Source organism: Octopus sinensis, linkage group LG3 (genome assembly GCF_006345805.1).
Source record: "Octopus sinensis linkage group LG3, ASM634580v1, whole genome shotgun sequence".
Lineage (NCBI taxonomy): Eukaryota > Metazoa > Mollusca > Cephalopoda > Octopoda > Octopodidae > Octopus > Octopus sinensis.
Genome location: NC_042999.1, coordinates 108935033 through 108962981, shown reverse-complemented (window position 1 = coordinate 108962981; position 27949 = coordinate 108935033). Strand labels below are relative to the sequence as shown.

The window sequence follows — 27949 nt, the reverse complement described above, 5'->3', positions numbered from 1 at the left end:
GCTAATATTTCCTTCAAACTTTGCTTTTGTTACATTTATTCAAACCCTAAAGAATCTTTCTCAAAACATGGCTATGATACAACCCCACTACTCCAGCTCATGATCAGAGACACATATATTGTCAGCCACTAAGAGATGTGCTCAAGTGGTTATGGTCAAGCAACTGAAAAAACATCTGTGGTATTGAGCAGAATATTTGCTATAGCAATATTTCTGCTTCAGCAACTCAGTGCTGAATCTGTCTGAAATGTAATGGAAAATAGGTCAGTTTCAAAACATTTATGTCCAGGTCACGAAGACAAAATTTGAAGGGAATAAAAATCATTTTCTTTGATTTCTAGATAAAAGCAAATAGGAAATAACAGTTACTGACCAAAGACAAGAAAATAAAACTCTTGTTACACAGTGTAATTTGTTTGATGATAATAACTATTGATTTTCAAATAATGGCACATAGCCATGATTACATATTATATGAAGGTACAGCTGATTAAACCAACCCCAGTTTTTGGCTTAGTATTCATTTCTGAAACCCAAAAGAATGAAATACAAAGTTCACTTCAGTGGGATATGAACTCAGAAAATAAAAAGCCATAACTAAACACCACAAGGTATTTTGTTCAACATTAATAGTTCTACTAATCCATGATGATAATTATTAACAACATATAGTTTTTAAATTAATATTGCTTTTTAATATTAGAGTAAAACTGAATGAAGAATACAGGTTTACATAGTTCACAATTAGTGGATATGAATGTAGGTACATGAAGTATTTTTTTCACATGCATGTAAATAACATTATTTAATTACAATTTATATAACAAAACAATAAATATTATGTGGGCCTTCATCAGTTTCTTACAAAATTTCTATGAACATGCCTGATGAGTATATATCTTTCTGGTGAATATTTCTTTATGATTCTAACCAGTTGTTTAGTGATTCTGTGACATGTTGAACTTATATACTTCTATATATATTATCCAGGACCCATTTGGCGAGATTACCTCATTATCCAAGCCACAGCCAAGTTCATTATATTTTAAATTATAAGGTTGGCATTGGGACATCGTAAACTTTATAAAATATTTGTATAAACAGAGTTTATTTCTATATAAGTTAGCCATGAAGACTGAACTTAATTGTTTGAACTGATCAATGCAATTCAATAAAAAATTTCGATCTCAAAAGCAGTATATATTTAATATATAAACAATGGCTACAGTTTGTCTACAAGAAAGAAAAAGTAATACAGATAATTGTCATATTCTGGCTACCAGAAATGACCAAAACTTTGTCCCAGGTGTGAAACTAACTATACGAAGAATTTTTTTAAATTCATAAAAGAGAATTAAGCCAATATGCATAAGAATCTGTAGAAATTTAAAACTTTAATTACCAATCTTACTTTGTAGTGTGATGTTAATTTACTAGCTATTTGACAGCAGGACGATATTCTCAGTAGGATTTGTTTCTGCATTCGTTCTTGAACAATATGCCAATATTTTTTCTTTTTGTTCTTTATTGAAGTAAGAATATGCTGATAAAGTTCTTCAGTGTGTTTATTCATAAATCTGGAATGGTGATTATTGGCTTCTTTTAAGGTATTTACATTTTCATGTAAGAAAACCAAACTATATATCATCATCAAATACAAACAATATATATTTAATATCAGAAATATTTGTGATAACATTTAAAAAGTCTTCTTATTACATTTTTTTTTAGTGATGCTTTACAGTTATTGCACACCTATTAAAAGTATAATTTTTGTTTGCACAATAATTATTGTTGTTGCTGTTGTTGTTAATAATCATTTCTAATTCAAGTACAAGGCCTGAAACTTAGAAGGAGCTGCTAGTTGATTAAATCACACCTTAATACCTGACTGATACTTCATTTCATTGAGCCCAGTAGAAAGAAAGGCAATGATAGCCTCAGTGGGGTTTGAACCGAGAACAGAGAGTGTCAAAATAAATACTGCACGGTATTTCTTCCTATGCTCTAATGACTCTGCCAATCCAAACAACAACAATAATTATAATCATTTTGAATTTAGGCATGAGGCCAGCAATTTTGAGTGGTGAGGGTTAAGTCCATACCATTAACCCTTGTACTTAATGCTTAACTGGTATTTTATGTACTTGGGATTGATGGTAATATCTAGTTCCTCCTCTCAATCTCAAAATTGCCGGCCTCATGCCTAAATCACCCTCATCATCATTATTACCATTAATTACAAAGTCTCCTGTATATTACTACTACCTTATCAAAGAGAATGAAACATTTTTACCAAAGAAGTGACTGACTGCATACAAAACAGGACAGACAAGCTCTTCATTATAAACAACATTATTCTCCTTCACCTGATTTATCTTCTACCATTGTAGTATTAGCCTATAGTCAACTTGCTTTATGCTATATTTCCTCTATTCCTTCTATACACACTACTCAATCTTGCCTGCCCCTCCAGCCAAATTCTCCCTTGTCTTCTCAGTAAATATCAAGCTTCTAATGTTTTTGTGTTGTTAGAAAGAAATCTAACCTACATTTTTTGCTAAACTTTTGAGGTAAACCATTTTCTATTTCATTAGAACTAAAGGCTGTATGGAACCATGGACTCTTCTAACAAAACAAAAAAATAAATAAAATTGGCTCATAGGTTTGTATATTTCTAATTGTATTATAGTTCTCTTCTGAGCAAGGAATTTAACAATCATAGTCATGCAATTCAAACATAAATTTTTTAAAAAAGCCCTTTATAACTTTTATTTTTGTATGAGTGCAAACATAGCATACATTTAGAAGTAAGCTCCACAACCAAATGGTTTCAGGTCCAATCCCACTGTCCAGCACTATGTGTAAGTGTCTTCAATGAAATCTTGGGGTTGACCAGTACTGGATAAATGGAAATTAGTAGATAAAAACTGTGTGGAGACCTGCTGTGTGTGTGTGTGGGGGGGGGGGGGTACATAAGCAAGAAATTCTCATTGCTTCTTTAAATGTTCCTTACACACAAAAGTATGTATAGATACAGAAGTGGCTGTCTGGTAAGAAGCTTGCTTCTCAACCACATGGTTCTGGGTTCAGTCCCACTGCGTGGCACCTTGAGCAAGAGTCTTCTACTATAGCCTCAAGCTGACCAAAGCCGTGTGAGTGGATTTGGTAGGCGGAAACTGAAAGAAGACCATCATATATATATAGGTGTGTGTGTGTGTGTGTGTGTGTGTGAATGAGTGTATATGGTAGTGTGTTTACATCCCCATAGCTGTCCTGGGGTCGATTTGTTTAGTGCTCCAGCATGGCTGCAGTCAAATGACTGAAACAAGTGAAAGAATAAAAGGATATCACATGCTAGTATGAGATCACACCAGCATGACCACGTTGGTGAGACATACATGAACTATTGGAATTTCATTCCAGATGACTAGTTTCGATGCAATCTCTGTCAAAAAAACCTGCAAATCACATAGAGAATTGAAGCAACAATTGAACATTCATAATAAACAAGCATAAAATGGGGCAAATACTGAAATGAAACATTGTTGCAGGGTTAGAATGTCATCTAAGACCTCACTCTAGGAAAGATCAATTATAGCAACAAGAAGTCAAGATCTGCAAGGAGCAGACAACCACCATGTGTGTGTGTGAGTGTGTGTGTGTTTGTGTGTGTGTATGCATGCACACATGCATGTATCTTTTATCTTTTATCTTTTTACTTGTTTCAGTCATTAAACTGCGACCATGCTGGAGCACTGCCTTGAAGATTTTTTTTATCAAATGAATTGACCCCAGCACTTTTTTTAACTTAAGCTTGGTACTTATTTTATTGGTCGTTTTTGCTGAACTGCTAAGTAACAGGGATGTAAACAAACCAACACCATTTGTCAAGTGGTAGTGGGAGACAAACACTGATACAACGACACACAGGCATAGATATTTATATATAGATTTATATATAAATGGGCTTTTTTTAGTTTCCGCCTGCCAAATCCATTCACAAGGCTTTGGACAGCTCAAGGCTATAGTAGAAGACACTTTGCCCCAGGTGCTATGCAGTGGGACTGAACTCAGAGCCATGTGGTTGGGAAGCAAGCATCTTACCAGACAGCTACACCTGCACCCATATATGTGTATACCTTTCACCAATGTATATCAGTAAATTAAAAACATTAGCAAGAAATCAAATTATCAAGTGATAATCCCTTATCAGTGTTGCAAACCAGTGATTAGTCAACTGGAAATCTGTATTCTAACCAACAAAGCTATCATTCACAAATCATGATGTAGAATATAGATAACTAAAAATAATACAATTCTATATATCTGAAATAAGGAACTTATATTATGTATATCATTTATATCAGTTGGATTGGTATCCTCATCTTGATTGTTGCTTTCACTACATTTTGGCTTTTGTATGCCCCAGACTTCTTCAGGTGTCTTGTGCTCAAAATTCTAATACAACAACCAAGTTATAGATTCAAAAAATCTTGATACAACAAATGAATTCAACACAAGATACCTGAAGAAATCTGGAGTGTACTTCAGTCAAAATCTAGTGAGAGCAAGAATCAAGATGAGGACACCAATCTGACCAATATAAACAGCATACATAACTAGAAATAATTTCTTCAATCAAAACATGATTTGCATATTTGACAATTATTTAGTGTTCAATAAATAATGTTTTTGCACATTGATTATAAGTTCACAGATTCTTTGACATGGAGGATCATCAATTGAGCTGATCCTTGTACATGACTGGAGAAATATGACTCCACTGGGTGTCTTAACTTGGAGAGCAAAGTAATGTTCTTGTTACATAGTTATTTTTAATTAGCTTTTTAACGCTCACTACTTTAAATATGATTAAACTCTAAGGCATTTAGTCTAGCATTCTATCATTCCTGCCATTCTACCATTGTATCAAGAATAAAAAGTCAATAATATAATAAACATACCTGTCAAATAATTCTACTGCAAGATAACGAACTTCATCAGAAAGTTTGAACTTTTCACATGTCAAAAATATAAATTCAGCAAATTCACCATATTTAAAAATACCCTGTAATTTAATTGTAATAATACCATGATAGTTTATTAATCAGTTTATCAGAAATGTTCAACATGGATTAAATCATCAAGTTAGTATCCCACTATTACTAAAGTTTAAGTGTGTGGGGGTGCGCTTGCATGCATGTGCATGTGTGTGTATGTATGTGTGCATGTGTGCACGTGTTGCATGGCATTAGCTCTCTATGTACATGCATAAAGCAGTTATCAGTGAGACTGAATTCTTAGTAAAACTTGCATCATCTTAAAATGAGAAGTAAAATTGATGTTTGAAGTTGTTATTTATAGAAAGAATACTTTGTATGTTGAAAGAGTTTAATGGAAGAAATCATGACAAATATTTTTCTATAGACATAAAAACATTTATTACGTTTACTAACCTGAGTTTTTACAAACCCAGTGAAAAGCTCAAATAAAAGTTAACAGCAAGTTAATCACACACACACACACTCATCTATGTACTTGCTAAGATAAGAAGGCATCATTTTATGGTTTTCATATCTTTAATTTTGTCACATCCATTCACTATTTTAAAGTTACCCCATAATCTATATTTTTTTCTGTCATGAAAGTTTGGGGCTCACTTATGCATGATACACTCAGCAATCCCACCCCCTCTACCATACTTAAAATCTTCCTTTTTCTCTCCCTGATACATAAAATCCTCAACCTCCCACTTCTGTAACTGTTTCTCCTATATATTATATTCTTTGTGTACCGGGTACCACTTCCCTGTCTCCTATCAACATTCTGCCAAAGGTTGCAAAATGAATAAGACATCAAAGCAAATATGCATAACATCAGTAATGCTAATGATATTAGGAATACTTACTTCAGCCATCCATACATACAGGCATGTCCTTTATGGCCATGCCTCCACTCCCTGTCCCAGCTGAGAGGTCTTTGTTTTGTAGGTGCCAGTGTCACATATGATGCACTTGTGCTGGTGCTATACATACACACCCATGTTAGTGGCATGTAAAAAGCACCAAGCATACTCTGTAAAGTGGTTGGTAGTTAGAAAGTGGATCCAGCTGTAAAAACCATGCCAAAACAAACAATTTGAGTCTGGACAGCTCTCCAGCAGGCCAGCTCCTGTTAAACCATCAAACACATGCCAATGTGGAAAGCAGATGTTAAACAATAATGCTGATGATAACAGTTGCAAGCAGCACTTATTTTAGAATATGCAACAAGTGTTCTAAAAGGAATAAACGATTGAATGATAGCAAATTAAATGAAAGGACAAATATGATAATGTGCATAAATCTGCCAAAGCACAACTGCTAGCAAACCAAAACATAACTTTTCTTATTCTTCACAGGTACAGATATCTTCAAGCAGCAATGAACCAAAAACAAACAGTCTTTCCACTAGAGAGATACACTCATCGCCCACTTCCTGTAAATTCCATAACTTTAGTGCCACAGCCAGAAATACAGGCATGATGAAGGGTAGGTCTAGTGAGATTGTGGAAATACTGGAGCAGAAACAAGTGGATGAGTGCTGTGTACAAGAGGTAAGATAGAAAGATCCTCAACCAAAACTCCTCACAGACAAGCAAGAACAGAAATTGTTTTGAATGAGTAATAGGGAGATCAGGACTGGAGTAGGCATACTGTTAGTTGAGAAATGGATAAAGTAACTGAGGTAGACAAGGTGTGCAATGAGACTAGTTATATGCAACTTAACAGTGACAGTTATCTCTGCCTACATACCACAGATAGGATTGGCATATACATACACATACATTTACATATATATACACATAATATATATATTTATATGTATATATATATATATATATATATATATATGATGACTGCAATTCAATTTTGAGTACTATCATCACTTAATTATTCTCTTTAAAAAAATGTGCAGCACAGATGTGGCTTTTCGGACTTGCAAGGGATTTACACTCTTTTGTATAGATATAGCAATGATGGACACCTCTTGTAGTAGATGTTCTAGTATCATTTTCATGAACTTTCATATGATGTTTCAGATCATCTCTTGACACACATTCTTTTCCATACTCCTTCAAGTAGAAATGCTGTATAATGCCTAGTTAACAACTTCTCTGTATGTGTAACTCCAATGATGACTTCTAAAGCCAGTCTCACTTAAACAGACATGCTGACACTTGTTGAATTGAGCTGTGTGCCAACATTCTCAAGCAAACTCACATCAAGATCCTTGCAAACATCTCTCTTGAGATGTCCATGCTCAATACAATTTTGTTTGAATTTTCTCCTCACATTATACAGTGTTATCCTCCATGGTGAATGATCTAGAGCAAGGTTTCCCAACTCCCCATCCATTTTCAAAGATCTTCACCTTCTCCAATACATTCTTCTTGCTGTCCTTCTACCTTAGTTCCAGTTTGTGTGCTGGTCTTTTACCCAGGGCTAACTCATCATCATCATCACTTAACATCCATTTTCCATGCAGGCGTAGGTTGGATGGTTTGACAAGAGTTGGCAAGCCAGAGGGCTATGCCAAGTTCTGTTGTCTGTTGTGGCATAGCTTCTATGGCTGGATGCTGTTCCTAATGTCAACCACTTTACAGAGAATGCTGAGTGATTTATTTTTCCTGGCACTAGCACTGGCAGGGTCACCAAGTACCATGCAAGGCAAGACAAAGTCCTCTTAACTGGAGGTATTAGTATTGAGGGAGGTGGCTTTATACCAGTTGATGAGAAGTTTAAAGAATAATAGAGGGATACAGATAGGAGTCTTGCTGTAGAAGAGATACAAGGATATCCCAGTTGCAGAAGGAAGAAGAAAACTTAGAGAGATAGATAGAAATAGGAAGAGTAAGAGAGATATAGGTAGATAGGTCAGGATACAACCTCAGAGCATGGGGAGTGGTGGGTACAGGTGAAGTGATAGAGGGGAAATTTTCATAAGAATGTGAGGGGAGATGGTTTGATGAGACAGAAATAGCTGTAGTAATTGAAGGTGAGAGGTAAAGGAGGGGCTCAAAGGGAGGGTATATGTTAGATATGTGAGGGCATTAAGATAGATGAAAGAGGTGGATGGATGGATGGAGCATAGCTGAGAGGAGAGAGAGCATGGCTGGAGGAAGATAGTGAGGAATGGGAGTTGTTCTGAGGATGGAGTTTAGCAGAGGAGAGAGAGCATGGCTGGAGAATGACAATGAGGAATTAAAGTGGTTCTCAGAGAGGGACAAGAGGGGTTGTCAGTGTTTAGCATGTGCCTATTCTACTTTCAGGGAATTTTATCCAGGGTTAGCTCACTATATATGAATTGCTTGGGGATTCAATTATCATCCATCCTCATGACAAAGACCACCCCATTGTAACTGATTCTGACGAACTAGAGACTTTAGACTGGTAAAGTGACTGCATTTATAAACTTCAACATCACTTACAATTGTCATTGAATATCTAGTATACACTTATATATGTACTCACACACACACATACATACATTGCGTGTGTGTATATATATATATATGCATGTATACATACTTATATGTACATACCTACATCTATACATATATATAGAAGCATACATGGGCACAGGACGTCATACAACAAGTAGAACAAAAATTACAAAGCACGAGTACATGGAACATGAACTATTCTTTCAAACAACAAAAGACACAAATAGAAAACAAAACAAACAACATAAAGAACGACCCTTCATCAGTTGTTGGTTGTTTTTCTAGTCTCACGTTGTATCTGGAACAAGGAAGACATGTTTTTCTTTGTCTCCTGTCCACGCTTGATTTACACGTTGGCCACCACAACCTTGTTTAGGCTTAGCAGCCCTACCTGTTTGTGTCTTTCATTGTCTGAAAGAATAGTTTATGTTCCATGTACTCATACTTCGTATATTTTTGTTGTACATGTTTTATGACGTCCTGTGCCCATGTATGCTTATATATATATATGTATAGATGTAGGTATGTACATATACGTACGTATATATGCATATATATATATATATATCATTTATATCATATAATTGAACACCATGCATCCTCTTCCAAGTAAGTTTTATACACACACACACACAATTTACTCTGTGGAGTGGTTGGTGTTAGAAATGGCATCCAGCTGTAAAAACTATGCCGAAACAGACAGTGAAGCATGATGCAATCTTCTACCTAGCCAGCTCCAATCAAACCATCCAACACGTGCTAGCATGCCAAGTGGGCAGTAAGTGTTGATGATGATGATGATGATGTGTGTGAGGGTGTAAACAGATATATTTATATTTGTATACATCCATATATATATATATATACATATGTACATACATATATGAGAATATAAACCCATACACACACATATACATGCATGCACACATACATATAAAGCCTGCTTAGCTTTGCAGGAGCTTTAATACAATCCATTTTCAATAATATCTATGAAACAGTTTCTGATGAAAGAAATATATAAGTAATTTTCATTGTTATTGCTGTGATTGTGTATTATCTACACAAATATTAAAGAATCAATATAGTAGAAGAAACCTATTAGATGAAAATGTTCAAAATTATTCTGAAAACATTTCTGAAATCATTAAAAAATATTATCCGTTTTTGTGTTCCATGTTATTTTTTAAATTCCTCTTTCAACGTTGATATTTTGTTTATAAATTAAGACACACACATATATGATATAGCAATGCATTAAACATGTAACAACAGAGAGCTGCTAAAAATGTTAGTTCATATTGATATAATAATAAATTCTAATCTAGATCAGAATTTCTCAACCATTTTTTTACGCTTGGGGAATCCTTGAAATACCTTTTGTGTCCCTGTGAATCACTACATACAAATATGTACCTTTATTAATTATTTTTTTTATTATTTTTTTTTTTTTTAAATCTTTTCCATAAAGTTAAACAAATCATTAAACTATCTTAGAAAGATTTGGCACTGATTATATCATCAGATACCACATTGAAATTTTAAGAAACTTTTCTGTAATCAAGATCTTGCTTCAATTCAATCTCCTTTATTCTCTATAAAGATGTTATATTTTCTTCACAGCCTCCCTTAACTACTAACAGATGCCAGGATTTTTCCACCTTGAGGTATATGCAGTGCATGTATTATAAAATTGTAAATATAGAATTAAACATAAAAATAACTCAAAAATGTATTTCCATCTAATTAACGTGTGTGTGAAGGTGCGTGGCCTAGTGATTAGGGTGTTGCACTTATGACTGCTAAATTGCGGGTTTGATTGCTGGACTGGGTGGTGCATTGTGTTCTTGAGCAAAATACTTCCTTTCATGTTGCTCTGTGGGTGGAAGGGTGGCAAAATTATTTGGCATGTCAGCAGAAATGCTTCATGACATATATTCCAGCTCTCTACATTCTAAGTTCAAATCCCACCAGCTTGGAGAAGGCAGTGGGAAATCAATCCCGTATTCAACCCAAGTTTAGTCATAGTAGCCAAAGTTCTAGTAATCTACTCAATGGCAACAATGCTCCACATGTAATAGTCCAATGGATTGAGATCTGGGAAATTAGGAGGCTAAATGTTAGGTGTTATGTGATCATGAAAATTTTCAACCATCCATTCCTGTGTTACTTCAGCCATGTGTGATAGTGCAGAGTCTTACTGAAACACATATGGCCTTCCGTTGCATACACTGCCTATCCAGAGCTTAACAATTATTTCCAGGACCTCAATGTAGCTGGCAGAGTTAACATTAAGGCCTTGTGGAAAGACGTAAAGAGGCATCACATGTCCTTCATTGTTGACAACCCCTAAAATCATGACAGTTGGAGGAAATTTTGTATGCATAACACTTGGAACTTCAAAAGGGTCTGCACATAACCATCTGTCAATTCTTCTGTTAACTTTTTGTTCTTGGTCATAGCTTTTCTCATTTGAGAAAAACCAAATCAAATCTGCTGGATTTTTCAGTTTGTTTAAGAGCCTTTTAGATCTGATGTAGTGATTTTCTTTTGCTTTTCTGACAAATTGACCTTTCCTCATCATATATGACTTCCATCTGATGTCTTCGTGGACACCATTTCTGACTGTTCCTTCTGACACATGGTGATCTTTTGCAATTGACCTCATGGACTTTCTGGGATTGTAATCAATGTCTGTTAAACTTACTGGATAAATTCAGGTGTTCTGATGATTTCAGAGTGTTTAGAATGCTTTTTATGCTTTGATACTGGTGATACTTTTCCATAGTCTTTAGCTTTGTAGATGAAACTTCTAGCAACTTTTAAAATTCAAGATATTTATAGATCACTATGTTCAGCCTTTATAACCACAATAACAGTATGACAGAGTTAGAAAAAATGCAGCATTGACCCAAAAAAGGTATGTCCTCAAATACCTTATATATACATATATATAAATACATACATACATATTATACACACACATTATGGCTGCCCCCTCGTTATCGAGTATGGCCATTGCATGAAGCTTAACTGTTACTGGTGCTGTGATCGAATGTGACTTTTTAGCCCAGCTAATGATCTACAATGTCTTGTACAAAATTGGCAACTAAAACTTTTACCGGTAATAGCCGGCTGTAGTTGTAACTGGGCTTCATGTACCTTTGCATGTTGTTTAAGTCCTCCTGCCGAATTACACTCTCTTCCACATGCCCGGCAGATATGATTAGTATGGTGTGTTCCACCACCAACAGTGGCCAGGTTGTCACTCATCTGTCTTGATTTATGACTACGAAGATGACTCTTGAGTCCAGCTTTACTGAGGCAGAGTCTTGCACAGACATTGCATGTCAGCATCAAAGGAAGACCCTTCCCTTCTGGAAGTGTAATAGCGATGCTCTTCCTGACATCCCTCCTTACTTTCTCATGTGCAACTCGAGATTTCTCAAAAGTGGCTGTCCCCTCATGCACAATCCTTCTCCACCTGCTACGATCAATAGCTATGCCTTCCCATGTGTCAGGAGAGATGCAAGCATCTCCTAAGGAAGCCTTCAGCAAGTCCTTATACCTCTTTTTTGGTTTATGTGGAGGTCGTTCTCCTTTAGCTAACTCTCCATAAAAGAGTTGTTTTGGCATCCTTGAATCCTTCATCCTGACCAGATGACAACTCCATCTGAGCCTTTGCTTTAACACAAGAGCTTCTATACTTTCACACCAAGAGCCTTCCAATATTTCAAGATCACTGATGCGGTCCTTCCACTTAATGCCATAGATCCGTCTGAGGCAAATCTGATGGAAACGTTCCAGTTGTTTATGGTTCTGGCACCGACCCTATTTTCCATATACACATACATATATACATACACATACATATATACATACATACATACATATATATATATATATATATATATATATATACACACACATAATAGGAGCAGGTGTGGCTGTGTGGTAAGTAGCCTGCTTACCAGCCGCATGGTTCTGGGTTCAGTCTCACTGCGTGGCACCTTGGGCAAATGTCTTCTATGATAGCCTCAGGCTGACCAAAGCCTTATGAGTGGATTTGATAGACAGAAACTGAAAGAAGCCCGTCGTATATATATATATATATATATATATATATATACATATACAAACATATATATATACATACATATATATACTTTTATATATACATACATACATACATACTCTTTTACTTGTTTCAGTCATTTCACTGCGGCCATGTTGGAGCACCGCCTTTAATCGAGCAACTCGGCCCCCGGGACTTATTCTTTGTAAGCCCAGTACTTATTCTATTGGTCTCTTTTGCCCAACCACTAAGTGACGGGGCCGTAAACATACCAGCATCGGTTGTCAAGCGATGTTGGGGGGACAAACACAGATACACAAACATACACGCACATATATATATACATATATACGACGGGCTTCTTTCAGTTTCCGTCTACCAAATCCACTCACAAGGCTTTGGTCGGCTCGAGGCTATAGTAGAAGACACTTGCCCAAAGTGCCACGCAGTATTACTGAACCCGGAACCATATGGTTGGTAAGCAAGCTACTTACCACACAGCCACTCCTGCGCCTACATACATACATACATATATATACATGCATACATTCATATACATATATATATACATATATATACATACATACATACACACATACATACATAAATACATACACACACACACACACACACACACACAATCAATGTAATTTTTTATTTTTTTGTGTTTGTTCTTTTTGGGACTTACTATATATATATATATATATATATATATATATATATATATATATATATGCCACTATGTCTCACAGAAGATATAGTAACCACTCAAGTAATCCTGCTTAGGTAATGCTGAACTTGATGATAAGATAAACAATTGTACCATGTGCAAAAGATTGTTATTCTGTATTAATGTGCATTTAATTATTTCAGTTCCATAACTGCTCTTATTGGATTCAAGAGATATGACTTGAAGACTTAGTTTCCATGTAGTATGTCTTGGGGAAAACAACCATTTTTTCCTGAACCCTATTTACATTAAGATTAGTACTTAGTACTAATAATTAACAAAATACTCAAAGATAATACAACAGGAAAAAAATATACCATTGATGGGTAACAATCAGAAATATTCTTTTCATTCTCATCATTAAGAGAGGACAACCATTCAAGCAAGATTTCTTTAGTAACACCAGTTATTTTGTGTTGAAAATAGATATCAGGTGAACTTCCAAATATATTTCCACTTCCATTTCTTCTTGAAACAGACATATTTCCTTTACATTCTAAATTAAGAAATAGCAAATATAGATGGATTTTAATATACACATGTCATAAAGGAATATGCAAAAATAGAGGTTTAAGTATAAAGGATGAGAAGAGTGCATTGTTTATAAAATAAACAAGATAAAAATAATAATTATGAAGAAGAATTAAATGATTGATATGAAAACAAATTGAGAACATGAAGTAAAAAGAATCTGATATATGTGTGTACAGACAAATGTAAATTTGAATAAATTTATACACATTATGTAAAACATAAACATACGTAGGCCCATATATACATGTAATTATTCTGATACAGATATACACTTTCATAAGCATGTAGATTATATCCATATAAATCTGTTTCCATGCACACACACATGTATGTTTGTATGTATGTATTTGTATGCATGCATGCATGCATACATACATACATACATGTATGCATGCATACATACATGTATGCATGCATGCATACATGTATGTATGTATGTATGTATGCATGCATGCATACAAATACATACATACATACATACATACAAAAACAAATGTGTAAGCATATAAAATGATAGCCAAATATAAATGCTGGTTGGTTGGTTGGCTTCTCCTGTCATGTTTTACATCACAGTGCAAGAGGGGGTAAGAGAGAGAGAGAGAGAGAGAGAGAGAGAGAGAGAGAGAGAGAGAATAAAACATCTTAAGTTAATTCTTATGCTATAGAGAGTTAACATAAAACATGCAGGATGAGTGCACATACTTGGCTTGGTTGCAGACAATGAGTGACGAATGTTACACACACATACACAGTGAGAGAGAAAGAATCACCGACAGGGAAGAATATGGAGGAAGAGAAAGAGGAAGAGGAGAAAGAATAAATGACAAGTAGTTAGAGAGAGACAGACAAAAAAAAATGAAAACAAAACAGTTCAGAACTGTATAATAAAGTGTAAAAAGTAAGGTAGAAATAAAAGTTATAAAATAAAATAGAAGGAATGAAAGGAAGAGGGGACAAAGAGAGGAATTAAGGGAGAAGGTCAAGGTAGAGAAATAAATAGAGATAGTCAATTACACTGTGTAACAAAATTTTTATCTTCATTTTGTTTTTGCTCAGTAAGCGTTGTTTCCTATTTGCTTCTATCTAGAAATCAAAGGAGATGACTGCTATTCCCTTCAAACTTTGCTTTTGTGACCTGAACATCAATGTTTTGAAACTGACTTATTTTCCATTACATTTCAGACATATTCAGCACTGAAGCAGTAATATTGTTATAGCAAATATTCTGTTCAATACCACAAATTTGCTTGTTAGTTGCTTGATCTTAACCACTTGAGCATGTCAATATGTGCATCTCTGGTCATGAGCAGATGTAGAGAGGGAGTATCATAGCAATATATTGAGAGGGATTCACTGGGGTCTGAATAAAAGTAACGAAAGCAAAGTTTAGAGGAAATATTAGCCATCTTACATAGTTTCTTGTGGTAAGCAAATAGGAAATAACTGTTGCTACCCAACGACAAAAATCACGTTACATAGGGATATAAATGTATTAAGGAAAATAAATTAAGGTATATTTGAAAAACAATGAAAATAAGGCAACAACGATGAAAATCATCAACTTCAAAAGTATTTAAACAGTTCAAAGTGTAAAACATATTTTTATATTTGTCTCTAAAAAACAAAGTTTATATGTTCATAATTTTGCTTTTTGTGTTTACTTTGTAAGATTCTTGATGCAAAAATGTGTTGAAACAGATTCTTACATCTTCCCCACGCCATAACTCCCATCTCTTCATTCACTCATGGCCTCCACTACCACATTTCAATTATTATACTTGTCCTGTTTTACTACCGGCCAGCATAACTCCTGAGTTACATGTGTTGCCAGCTTTTCTTATTTTATCTCATAAACCACCTTTACATTTCTTAAAAACCTTTTAATTCCTGACAATTCTTTGTTTTACAACATTGAAGAGTTACATCATCACTTTTCAAAATGCAATTCATGGTGTCTGATTATATTGTGAGGAATTTTTGTGAACCCATGGATAGATAAAAAATTTGTGTTGTTTATGAATAAGTTCTGTCATGGAACCAATGCATTCCAGCTCAAAACATCAATGAGGTATTTGGTGAAGATATGGTACATGAATGCACTGTACGTTGATGGTTTGAGAAGTTCTGGTCAGGTGACTTTACTCTTGAAAATCAATCCTGTAGTACTGAGACCAAGGTGGATAATGATGAGCTGGAAACTAGTGGAAGTAGATACATCTCAAACTATGCATGAGTTAGCAGCAAGGTTTGATTTTTCGATTCCAACTGTATTGGGCCATCTGAAATAAATTCGCAAGGTAAAGAAACTAGACAAGTGGGTACCACATGAACTGAATGAGCATCAAATTACATGTCATCTTGAAACTTGCTTTTCTTTGCTAAGACCTTATCATCAAACTCAACTGGACGTCCTGTTCAATCTTCACCTTCAAGGCTGAAATCTCCACTTCTGAATTTTACAAACCATCTTCTGCAAGTTCTTTGATTCAAGCATTCTTTCCCATAAACTGAGTGAATGTTTCGAGTCGCTTCGGTTGCAGAATTTCCTTTTATGTACTCAAAAAGCATTATGTGCCTCAAATGCTCTTTGGATATTTCCATGTTAGAAAGGGTTTTAATCAAAGAAATTTTAATTCTGTTAATCTGTAAAATAATATTTAATTAGTTTAAATGTATGCAAATGCATAAAAACAATTTTTAATTCCATTAAACATCCTAAAATACTATTAAATTTGATTCAATTTTAAAAAAGTAAAAATCGGACAGAAATCATGGGATGACCTGATATATATGTATATATATATACATATATATATATGTGTGTGTGTGTGTATATATATGTATATGTGTGTGTGTGTGTGTGTTTGTGTGTATATATATGTGTGTATATGTATATGTGTGTGTGTATATACACACACACACACGCATATATAATTGTTAAATAGGACAACAAACGTTAAGGCAAGAGTAACATCTCAAGTCGTATACATTATTATTATTGGAAAAAATTCAAAGTCTTACAGCTGTCTCTAGGATATCTCTGTGTATGGGATATTCTGTTATCAGAGGCAAAGAGGGAAAAGGATATCAGTATCGAATTTATCTAAGTGGAGGTTGTGAGTAGAGTTTTGGTATGACCTAAGGTTATATTTATTAACATCGCTTTCATCCTATTTGTGGTCATTATCGTAAAAGAAGGCCCTCCATCTCATTCCTCGGATAAAATCATTTGTTTTGCTGTGATAGTCGGAGAAAAGTTTTCTGAGATGAAATGGGTATATCCTTGAGCGAGATGTCGAGGAATTATTTGTCCATAGTAAGCAGTACCTCTATTTAAGCACTTACCTAGTGTGCCTAATCATTTAGATCACCTGTAAACTAAACCCCCATACTTTGTATGTATATGTGGATATATATATATATATATATATATGTATATCTGTGTGTATATATATGTATATATATATGTACTAGTGTAGCTAGGTGGGTAGGAGTGGTCCACCCCGGGCGGCACTTTTAAAGGGGCACCACATTTTGGGTTTACTGTAGACAAAATGTTTTTTGAGGGGTCCAGGGGCAGCAAGTGGGAGGGTCACCCCAGGCGGCACACACTGTAGTGTATATATATATATATATATATATATATATATATATATATATATATATATATCCCCTTCTTCCTAGCTCTCCTGTGTGACCCTTCTGTCTGGCATTCGCTATGATAGAATGCTAGCCACTACACATTCTTTATTTTCTCTCCTTGTTTCTGTCTGTGTTCCTTTCTGTCAAAGAGCGTAGGCTCGAAACGTTAAAGACTTTTTCACTTCCTAAGTGTTAAACTAATACATCTGTTTGTTGTCGACACCACCTGTCGTCGTCTTTTGTTTTTTTGTGAATTCTCCCCCTATGTATGTGCGTGCGTGCGTGTATATATGTATGTGTGTATGTATGCATGCATGCATGTATGTATGCATGTTTGTATGCATGCATGTATGTATGTATGCATGTATGTATGCATGCATGTCTACATGCATGCATGTATGTATGCATATATGTATGCATGCATGCATGTATGTATGTATAATTTTGCAGCAGTAGAAACCTCGAGTTGCAAGATAAATGTATTGTTGCTGTAAACTCTATAGTCTATAACATTTAGTACTCATTTTTTCGATAAACATAATGCTTGAATTATATACACAAATGGGGGGAGGGGTGCATGTGTTTGTGTGTAACCAACTCCTCTGTATGTTTGCAAACCTTTATTTAGAAAGAAGTCCCTGAGGATTTTGACATGAAGACAGCTACATGATAAATTCCAATGTATAACTAGACACAGAACCAGTATTCATTTGTGTTGTATGCTTTAAACCTTATTTGCTCCAGGACAACAGGAGTAATAAACCAGTAATATTTCTTCGATTGAGAAAAATGTTGAAGAGATGTCACAATTCTTATTGAAAGAACGGACAGAAAGATGAAGAAATCAAGAAAGGAAAAAAAAATACAGAAAAAGAATATACACAAACTAAAAATTTATTGAATTCTTGAAGTTTAAGGAAATCTCATTAAAATACTTTCAGACTTGAAATATATTAAAAACTTAAACAGTAAAAAAAGGGGGAAAAATATATATTGAGTGAAAAGAAAAATTTGCAAAACAGATACAATTCTAAAAATTGACAGAGATGTCTAAATATGTCCTTTTTTGTGTAACTGAGTTACAAGACATGAAATTTAAAAAAAATAAATAATAAACTGGGGTGAGTAAGAGAAAAGGCATAAATATATAAATAAATATCAAAGTCGAAGAAAATCCAATTTATTTAGATTTCTTTAATGATGGCACACATCATTTTACTGAAAAGGAACACAAGAATACACAGACTCATACGCATACATACGCGTGCACGCATATACATCCATGCCTGCATACGTACTTACGTATGTATTTGTGTTACTTTTCAATTAGCTAGATAAATAGATGGATAGATAAGTGTATACATACATACATACGTGTGTGAGCGTATATTATATATATATATATATATATATATATATATATATATATGCAAATAAATATCCCAGTGCGCGTGCGCACACGCAGAAACGTCGGTCATATCCATTAATTTATCTATGCGTATGTATAGATAGATAGATAGATAGATAGATAGATAGATAGATAGATAGATAGATAGATAGATAGATAGATAGATAGATAGATGAGGGAGGGAGGGAGAGAGAGAGGGAGGGAGGAGAGGGAGGGAGGAGAGGGAGGGAGGAGAGAGAGAGGGAGGAGAGAGAGAGGGAGGAGAGGGAGGGAGGAGAGGGAGGGAGGAGAGAAAGGGAGTGGGAGAGGCGGTGGAGGAGATACGCATATACATACATAATATGCGCATTTCTTTGATAATGCAAAATAATGAATTACTTTTGGATAAGATTATATATACATATGTACATACATACATACACACAGAATCACATTCTTCGTATATCTCCCTCTCTCTATATATGTGTGGTTGTGTGTGTGTCTATCTATCTATCTATCTATCTATATATATATATATATATATATATATATATGTTGCCTACATATGCACACTAACAAATTAAATAAACAGATGAATTTTTTTTTTTTACTTCAAAATAGATAATCGTCAATTTCAACATTTAATATTTTGTAGTTCTAGAATTCAAGTAACTCGTTTATATCTAGATGAAATTAAGAAAATGAATTACAGAATTCTAAATAAATATGCATATATTTTTAAATTGCCATCTTATATTTTGAAAACGTTGGATATTAGTCCAGGATTATAGTGATAATTTAATAGCGAGCATATTTCAAGCGTAAGATGTTATATCTAAGCGACATTAAAATTTAAATGATTATGAGCAAAATTAGTTTTTTGTTATTTAAACCCAGGTCAGCCTTGAATTGGCATTTATTTAAAGATGTTCCAGCCATGACTATCACATCTTTTCATTTTCACACATGGCGTATCTTCAGGCCCAAAAGAATGTATCAGCCATCCACCCTTAACAATTATTGACACTCAACAAAAATCAGGTGAAACCCACAATGGAGTATTGCTCTCATCTGGAACGGTGCTGCTGCAGCAGCACACACAGGTTTCCTGAACTCCATCCAGATGAGAACCATCTATATGACTAGCATCGAATCACTGACAGACGAGCTTCAGTCTCTGCCCCACAGATGTGTTATCTCCTCTCTGCAATTTTCATTGTTATTATAATAATGACATATAATCCTCGGAACTGACTGGGCTCACGCAACTTCTCGAACCATTCGTCTCTCCTCTTCTCATCACCTTTGTGCCCCTCACACATACCAGGGCCATGCACTGTTTACTGGCGAACGGTAATAAAGGCACAGGTAAAGATGGCACACGCAAAAAAATAGGTAAAAATGGCACAATACGCTTACTGAAATATATACACATTTTTTCTCTCCTTGTTTTTTTTTTCTGTGTCCCTTTCTGTAGAAGAGCATAGGTTCGAAACGTAAATGACTTTTTCTATTCCTGAGCGTTATACTAATACATCAGTTTGTTTTGTACACCACCTGTCTTCGTCTTATGTTTTTTTTTTCGTGAACTTTCCCTTTACTGAAATATACACTATTGGCAAAAGAAGTTTTTACGTATGTATGTAAATGTTTATATGACACTTTGCATATAGTCACCATTTATATAGATTTTGATGGATCGCAGGATCTCGTGACTGCGTAGCTCACCAATGAGAGAGTATTTACATAGTAGTTTGTATATGTATACATACACACCGGCTTAAACAAGCTTACAATCATTACTTGTACACACTCCCAAACATATGTATGTATATGTTTATTATGTATATATAAATATACATGCAAATATACATATACAAACCTACATTCAGATATCAGGATATATGAATGTATAGCGTCATATACTACACACACACACAGATATGTACATACACACACTCTCTCTTCCCCATTGTGAATATATATATATATGGGCGTATACAGAAAGGCATTCACCAAATGTATACACACCTAAACATGTATGTACATGTTTATATGACACTGTGTGTATATATATAAGAAGTTTGAAAACGCCACTATATAAGATAAATTTTAATTTTTTGAGAAATTTTACATGTTTCGGTTCTTCTTGAAAAAACGAACCTTATCAAAAATATTTTTAAACGTTAAGTGTAATAAAAAGTTCATAATTAATTCTTACTGGTCTCAACAGAATCCACGTGGTGGTGTTTTGTGGGGAGTAAGCATAATAGCTGTGAATTTAAAGTTAAGTGTAATAAAAAAAAAGTTCATAATTGTTTCTTACTGGTCTCAACAGAATCCACGTGGTTGTTTTTAGCTGTCTTGTGTGTCCGAATGGTCAGTGGATGAAATGGCAGTAGCAACAGTAACTGTTGGTCGTAGTAGTAGTAACCGTGGTGGTGGTGGTTGGGGTTGCGGCAGCTCATTGGTTGTAGCAGCAGCAGTGGAGGACTGTTGATCGTAGTAGTAATAGTAGCAGCAGTCGTAGTGATCGTCGTGGTAGTGGTAGAATTCCATTTTTCTTTTCGGAAGACCAATGTATTGTTTTAATGTTCCTGGCCCAGGATGTTCAAACTTGGTTCGAATTTTCTAATGAAATAAAGTTCTTTATTTTGGCGTTGAGTGAAGGTTACGCTGTCACTGAATTTGTAAAGTGGGCAAGTTGTGAATTTGAGATTTTTATTTGAAGCACATCTATCTATATATATATATTCACTCTCTATTTATTTTCTTTTATTCCTTTCTGTTGAAGAGCGTAGGCTCGAAACGTAAAAGACGTTTCCATTTTCCCTGAGCGTCAAATTAATACACTTGGTTGTTGTTCATACACATGTCTTCGTCTTTTGTTTTTCTATAAATTTCAAATTGTTATTATTATATTATCGTGGCACTCCGTCGATTACGACGACGAGGGTTCCAGTTGATCCGATCAACGGAACGGCCTGCTCGTGAAATTAACGCGCAAGTGGCTGAACACTCCACAACGTAGTTCTCAGAGAGATTCAGAGTGACAAGGCTAGCCCTTTGAAATACAGGTACAACAGAAACAGTGAGAGAAAGTTGTGGTGAAAGAGTACAGCAGGGTTCGCCACCACCCCCTGCCGGAGCCTCGTGGAGCTTTAGATATTTTCGCGCAATAAACACTCACAATGCCCGGTCTGGGAATCGAAACCGCGATCCTACGAGTTCGCTACCCTAACCACTTGACCATTGCGCCTCCACATTGTTATTCTATATATATATGATGACGCCTAGTTCTGCTAGAATGGACAGAATACAAACAGGGGACAGTCATTAGTCAGAATATTGATGACGTCCTTTTCTGCTTGACTAGTCACCTAAGAAGTACAGACAGGGGGCAGATCTAATGTAGCTATAAGTCGTGATTGGGCAGAATCTGGATGACGTCCCGTTCTGCTTGACTAACGAAGCGACTGGTCAAAACAGGAAACAGACAAGAGGCAGTTATAATGCAGCGATTGGTCAAAATGATGATGACGTCCCGTTCTGCTTGACTAAAGCCACCTAATGAAACGATTGGTCAAAACATTGATGACGTCACGCTACGCTGGACTGACCACCTAACAGGCATTATAAAACCGAGCACTTCACAAGACTCACTAGAACCACCCAGCGAACACCCACCATGGGTCATCACAATTGCTTAAGGTAAAAATGAATTCCTCGCTCTTTCGGAAACATCAATCTTCTGTATTGACTGCTTTCCACCACTTTGATCTGTTTTTTGTATTGAATACGTATCGCCACCGTGGGCCACTGCATCGAACACTTTGAACATATAGCATGAATGAACTTACTTCAAACTATATATCAACTATACATGAACTCTAAGATGTCTGACTCCGTTGTGTATTATAAATGAATTTCTTGTGTTTGACGGCATGAGCTGTCTTTTTTTATATATAACTTTTTTTGATAAGGTTCATTTCAGGAACTGAAACATGTTATAATGTATATATAAAAATTAAAAATTGTATAATATAGCAGCATTTTCGAACTTCATTTTTTACAAATATATATATATATATATATATATTTCAAAATGTGACCGCGTGTGTACCGTTGGCGATTTTTTTTCCTGTGTCTTCCCTTCTCTGGATCTTTCCTTCTCCTATGTTTCCGACGAAGAGCTCCGCTCGAAACGTTAAACCCTCCTACTTTCCTGAGCGTCCAATAATACTATATTTGTTCCACGTCCACGCGTTGTTGTGTTTTTTGTGCTTTCTTGTTTGGATTAACTATATATATATATATATGTGTGTATGTATGTATGCATAAAGTAAAGAATGAAACTGGTAAAATACGGACTATGGGCCAAAAGTGTATATTTCAGTAAGCTTATTGTGCTATTTTTACCTGTTTTTTTTTTCACTTGTGCCATTTTTGCCTAAATTCCTGTTTACTAGGTCCACTCCTTCCTAGTATATCGACCCTCTAGAAATCTTCTTTGCTCATGCCTTTTCCACTGGAGTTGACTGACAGAGGCTCAACAAAAACATTAATAACATCGGTCTCACCGGTCTTTTAAAGGAACTTTGTAGGTCGTGGGCAATGTTCTTTCCTGCAAACTGATCAAATAAAAATAATCACATCATACGTTTTAAAATGGTAGCGTGTGAGTTGTTATTCAACTATTCTTTCCAGCAGGTTGAGCGACTACGTAGATCAGAACAGCCCTATCATCAAAGGATTTCCAACACAAATTGCTTCAATCGAATGTCGACATTTTTTTTTTACTTTATTCCAGTCTAAGCAAAAAGAAAGAACGATTTAACATTTGGGAGAACCGTCCCCTATTCACACTTTTTTTTTTGCCTAAAATTGAATATCTAATAAGTAATATATCGTTGTGCAATTATCTTTTAATTTATGTTTTTTTTTTAATGGATACTCAGTTGATTTTGGACGATGAATGTTCCTGATCTTCGATCAACAATACCAACTATTCACTGAATTATAACAGAATTCCAGACATTTGTATCCTTAAAATAATGCCTCAACCAGAATCAACAAAACGCAGTGAGTGTCAAGGCTCGCCATTTCAATTACAAGTATAGCCCAGCTTGTATTATTGCCCCTAGCATTGTTAAATTCAAATTTCGGTATAAGGCCAACAACTTCGGGTGGGGTAGGGAATCGATTACATTTATCTTGGTGCTTATCTAGTACTTATTTTACCGACACCAAAAGGATGAAAGACAAAGTCGACCTCGGCGGAATTAAAATTCCGGACGAAATGCTGCTAAGCTTCTAGTTCAGCGGCTAACGACTCTGCCAATTCATTGCCTTTAATGCCCCTATCATTATTACCTTCAATCGTTCACTTATTTCCAGACATAATAGTTTTATGGCTTAAAACTTCATTATCCAATGTGCCTTCTCATTCATAAGATAGTTGTATGTATGATTTGGTGATGAGTTGGCTACTACTACTATGTAAAGACTCTCTCATTGGTGAAAGTAACAAAACGTTTATTTATTATCTATGCAATCATGAGGTCCTACGATCCATCAAAGCATTAACATCCTGGATTTCTTGACCGGCTTTGTCTTCCTTTTTTTCTTCCCCCACCTCCGTCTTGCAGTCGTCGATTATCAGTCGTTGAAAATGAATATTAACCAGACTAACCTCACCAGTTTCGGGAAGCCGTCGCAGGATCTCTAAGTAAAAAATCAATTGCAAAAGTATACCCCAGCTTGTATTATTGCCCCTATCATTGTTGACTTCGTTCGTCACACCGAGCTAAACCTAATCATTAAGCAGGCCTAGGCTCGGATTAATACCCCCTCAGTTCTGGAGCCGTCGGGGTTATCCAGAAGTATGGAAAGAAGCCAAATGGTCTTACCCTCAGTCCCGGGTTAGAGGTAGGTGGCTCATTTGGGACGTCACAGTCTGCGACTCCTTTGCTCCCTCCCATATACTGGATGCAGCAATTAATGGGAGGGTCACTATTTCCGTAGCCGAACGGAAGAAAACCCTGAAGTATCGGGACCTGACAGTGAACTATCCCTTCCAACCTGCGGCGTTTGAGACGTTCGGACGGAGTGGGCCACTAATCGTGAAGTTCTTGTCGACGTTGGCAGCCCGCCTCACCGTGGTGTCAGGTGATGGCCGTGAGGACGCTTGGCTTTCCCAACGCCTTAGCCTCGCCGTCGCCCGTAGTAATACTACGTACTACGGCGCCCGTAGTAATACTACGTACTACGGGCGTGCTGGCTTGCTTTAGTATGGTCCGTTAAACCTTGTGGTGTGCGACTAGTTGTGGTGATAAAATATTCCCACTAATAACAATAACTCTGAGCACCTTTTCAAACTCCACCCATCTAACACTCGTGAACATATTTACAAAGTCAGAAAACAGCACAGCTCCCATGACTTCAGGAAACATTTTTTCACGCTGAGAGTTGCTGAAGCATGGAACAAACTGCCGGCATCAGTTGTTAGTTGTCGGAGCACTGCATCCTTCAAAACTTCCATGCTTTCTGAGATTCGCCAACACTACACCTGATTTTCTCCCCTCCATACACACACAAGCATGTATCTGACTCATGCATTGTTCGCTTTCCAGACATTTGTACATTACTGCATATACTCTGACAAGTTGTGGTGCACCTGAGCACTGTATACAATAATTTCATTATTATTATTATTTTAATGGTTTCAGTACAGTTTAACAGAAGGATTTGGAAGAAGTAGATGAAAGTTCTCCGGTAATTTTCTTTCATGTAAATAAATGTTTATGTGAATTGAAATATTTGCCAACAAAATCTTATAAAATGACAATGTTCTAAAAGATGTACATGTTTATATGGTACTAGCAGTATTGCCCGGCGTTGCTCGGGTTTGTAAGGGAAATAACTATATAAGCATTTTTAGAGAGTTATAGCAAAAAAATGCATTAAAAATGGAATAAAAAATGATAATTTTTTTTTTAAATCGTTGACTCAGTGTCTTCAAGCCATGAAGTCGTTGTTCTAAAAGAACGCTGGTTTCCTTAACAACGCATTACGACGTTGATTTCTTTACACTCCCTTCCCCACAGCTTCACGAGGGAGGGAAGGGGGAGAAGCAAACAGGTGCAGCTGTGAGCGTGGACGCCAACTCCGCCGCCATCGACACACGAAAAATTATGCATTAAAATGGAATAAAAAATTATGTTAAATTATTTTTAAAATCGTAGACTCATCGTTGACGCGCGCTAATAGTCAGACGGGCTCGATATGAATCACGACTATAAGATACCCGAATTTGGTTAAAATGTGGGAGGAGTTAGGAATCTAAATCGAAGGGGACAGACACTCACACAACTAGAGTTTTATATATATAGATATAGAAAATAAAAATTGCAAAAATGGGTAGGAGGGAATGGCAGAGTTTCTAAGTAAGCGAGTTTCCCGACCACCAAAATTTGATTGGTGAAACCGAAATGGAGGAGGATGTCAGACAAATAAATTGAAAACTAACCACGATTTTGAAACTTGGAGAGAGAGAGAGGTGTATACAGTTTTGTTGATGTCGAGTTATTATTTTTTTTATCTTTTACTTGTTTCAGTCATTAGACTGCGGCCATGCTGGGGCACCGACTTGAAGAATTATTAGTCGAATGAATCAACCCCAGTACTTAATTTTTTTTTTTTAAGCTAGGCACTTATTATATCGGTCTCTTTTGTCGAACCAGTGGTGATGGGGAACAAGCACACACGCATATATATTTCGAAATTTCGGCCGGCTTCATTATCAGACTGTCTCATGAAGGCTAGACCGAAACTTCGAAGTCACTGTCAACACTATTGTAAAAAGAATTATATATATACACAGTGAAAAGGCTTCAGTCCATCTGATGCGATTTCAGTTTCTATCTTACAAGAATTGGTTTGATTCGGGAAAGGTCATTGTGAGGTGAACAAACGCTGATGCCAATGAAAAAAAAAACTATTACATAGTCGCTTGTAGCTACTAGAGATAGCAGCCAAATCGCCACCAAACCACACAGTACCGTCATAAAAATAAAAATAAAAAAACATTGAATAATATAGTCTTAAAGGTATTATGTCTGACAATAAGAAATGATGATCCAATCAGGAACTTGTTTGATCGCAGATCAGGACAATCAGAACTGGCCTGGTGTTAAACAACAACAACAATGACGCTCATACGCAAAATATTGAAATATGTCGTAGAATACATTACTTTTGCTTATGTTGTATTAAACTGTTGGGGTGTTTTTCTGTAAATATAGCTTTATCGGATAAAATTAAAGAGTCAATACTTTTTATAACTGTATAGATGACTGGTATCTTGACCAGTTTAGTTGTGTAAGGGATTTAGTTGTCTATATTCATCTGCAGACTTATCACGGCGTGATAAAAATGGAGTTTTAATCAGTCAACATTTTTTAATGAAATTATAGATATCTTCATCCAATTCAAAAAATTTTGTCCGATTAAGCGTTTCGTTTGTCAAAAAAACAGTACCACAACAATAATAATAATAGATAACAGTATATTATTTACAAAATACTTTATATCCCCAAACCGTGTTGCAGCAACGTTTTAAGTTTACAAGAAATTTGAAATAAGATATACAAAAATAAAATTGAAACGTTTTTAACAAAAATACAGTAGAAATATCTTCAATATAAGGAGTGTTTTGGAATATCAATATTATTTTGTTGTTTCTAGTATCTAATTTAAAGTGAATACTTACCAAATGTTGCTTTTATAAGTTTTCATCAACCGACATTCGACACGCAGAAGAATATCAATGAAGCAGACGATTGTACGTTTAAAAGATTTATTTTCGCACAAATATACATTAAAAAAATTAATAATAATCAAAAAAAATAATAAAGAATAGTCAAGATGTCATTTAAAACCATTTTAAATATTTCAATTGTTTGCATAAGATTATATAGACTCTAATTTTGTATCTAAACAAAAAAATAGTAACTGTAGATCAATGAATACACAACATAAACACATCTATATGTTCACATATACGTACATACATATAACAATGTAGATCAATGAATA

The 27949-nt window shown here is 35.4% G+C and overlaps 1 protein-coding gene across 2 annotated transcripts in view; it reads right to left on the bottom strand.

The window, feature by feature from the left end:
• The window catches only part of LOC118762536 (cyclin N-terminal domain-containing protein 1-like), an 88690-nt gene extending 60999 nt beyond the window's left edge, over window positions 1-27691 (bottom strand). The window contains exons 1-4 of one of the 2 annotated variants that reach the window (XM_036501216.1): window positions 27624-27691; window positions 13608-13786; window positions 4968-5071; window positions 1403-1577 (exon numbers count right to left, since the gene is read on the bottom strand). In XM_036501216.1, coding sequence (XP_036357109.1) covers window positions 1403-1577; window positions 4968-5071; window positions 13608-13772 — 444 coding nt within the window. In that variant the 5' untranslated portion in view covers window positions 13773-13786; window positions 27624-27691. The remainder of the gene's footprint in view (window positions 1-1402; window positions 1578-4967; window positions 5072-13607; window positions 13787-27623) is intronic. The other variant, XM_036501217.1, reaches the window with a different exon arrangement.
• Window positions 27692-27949: the final 258 nt, after the last annotated feature.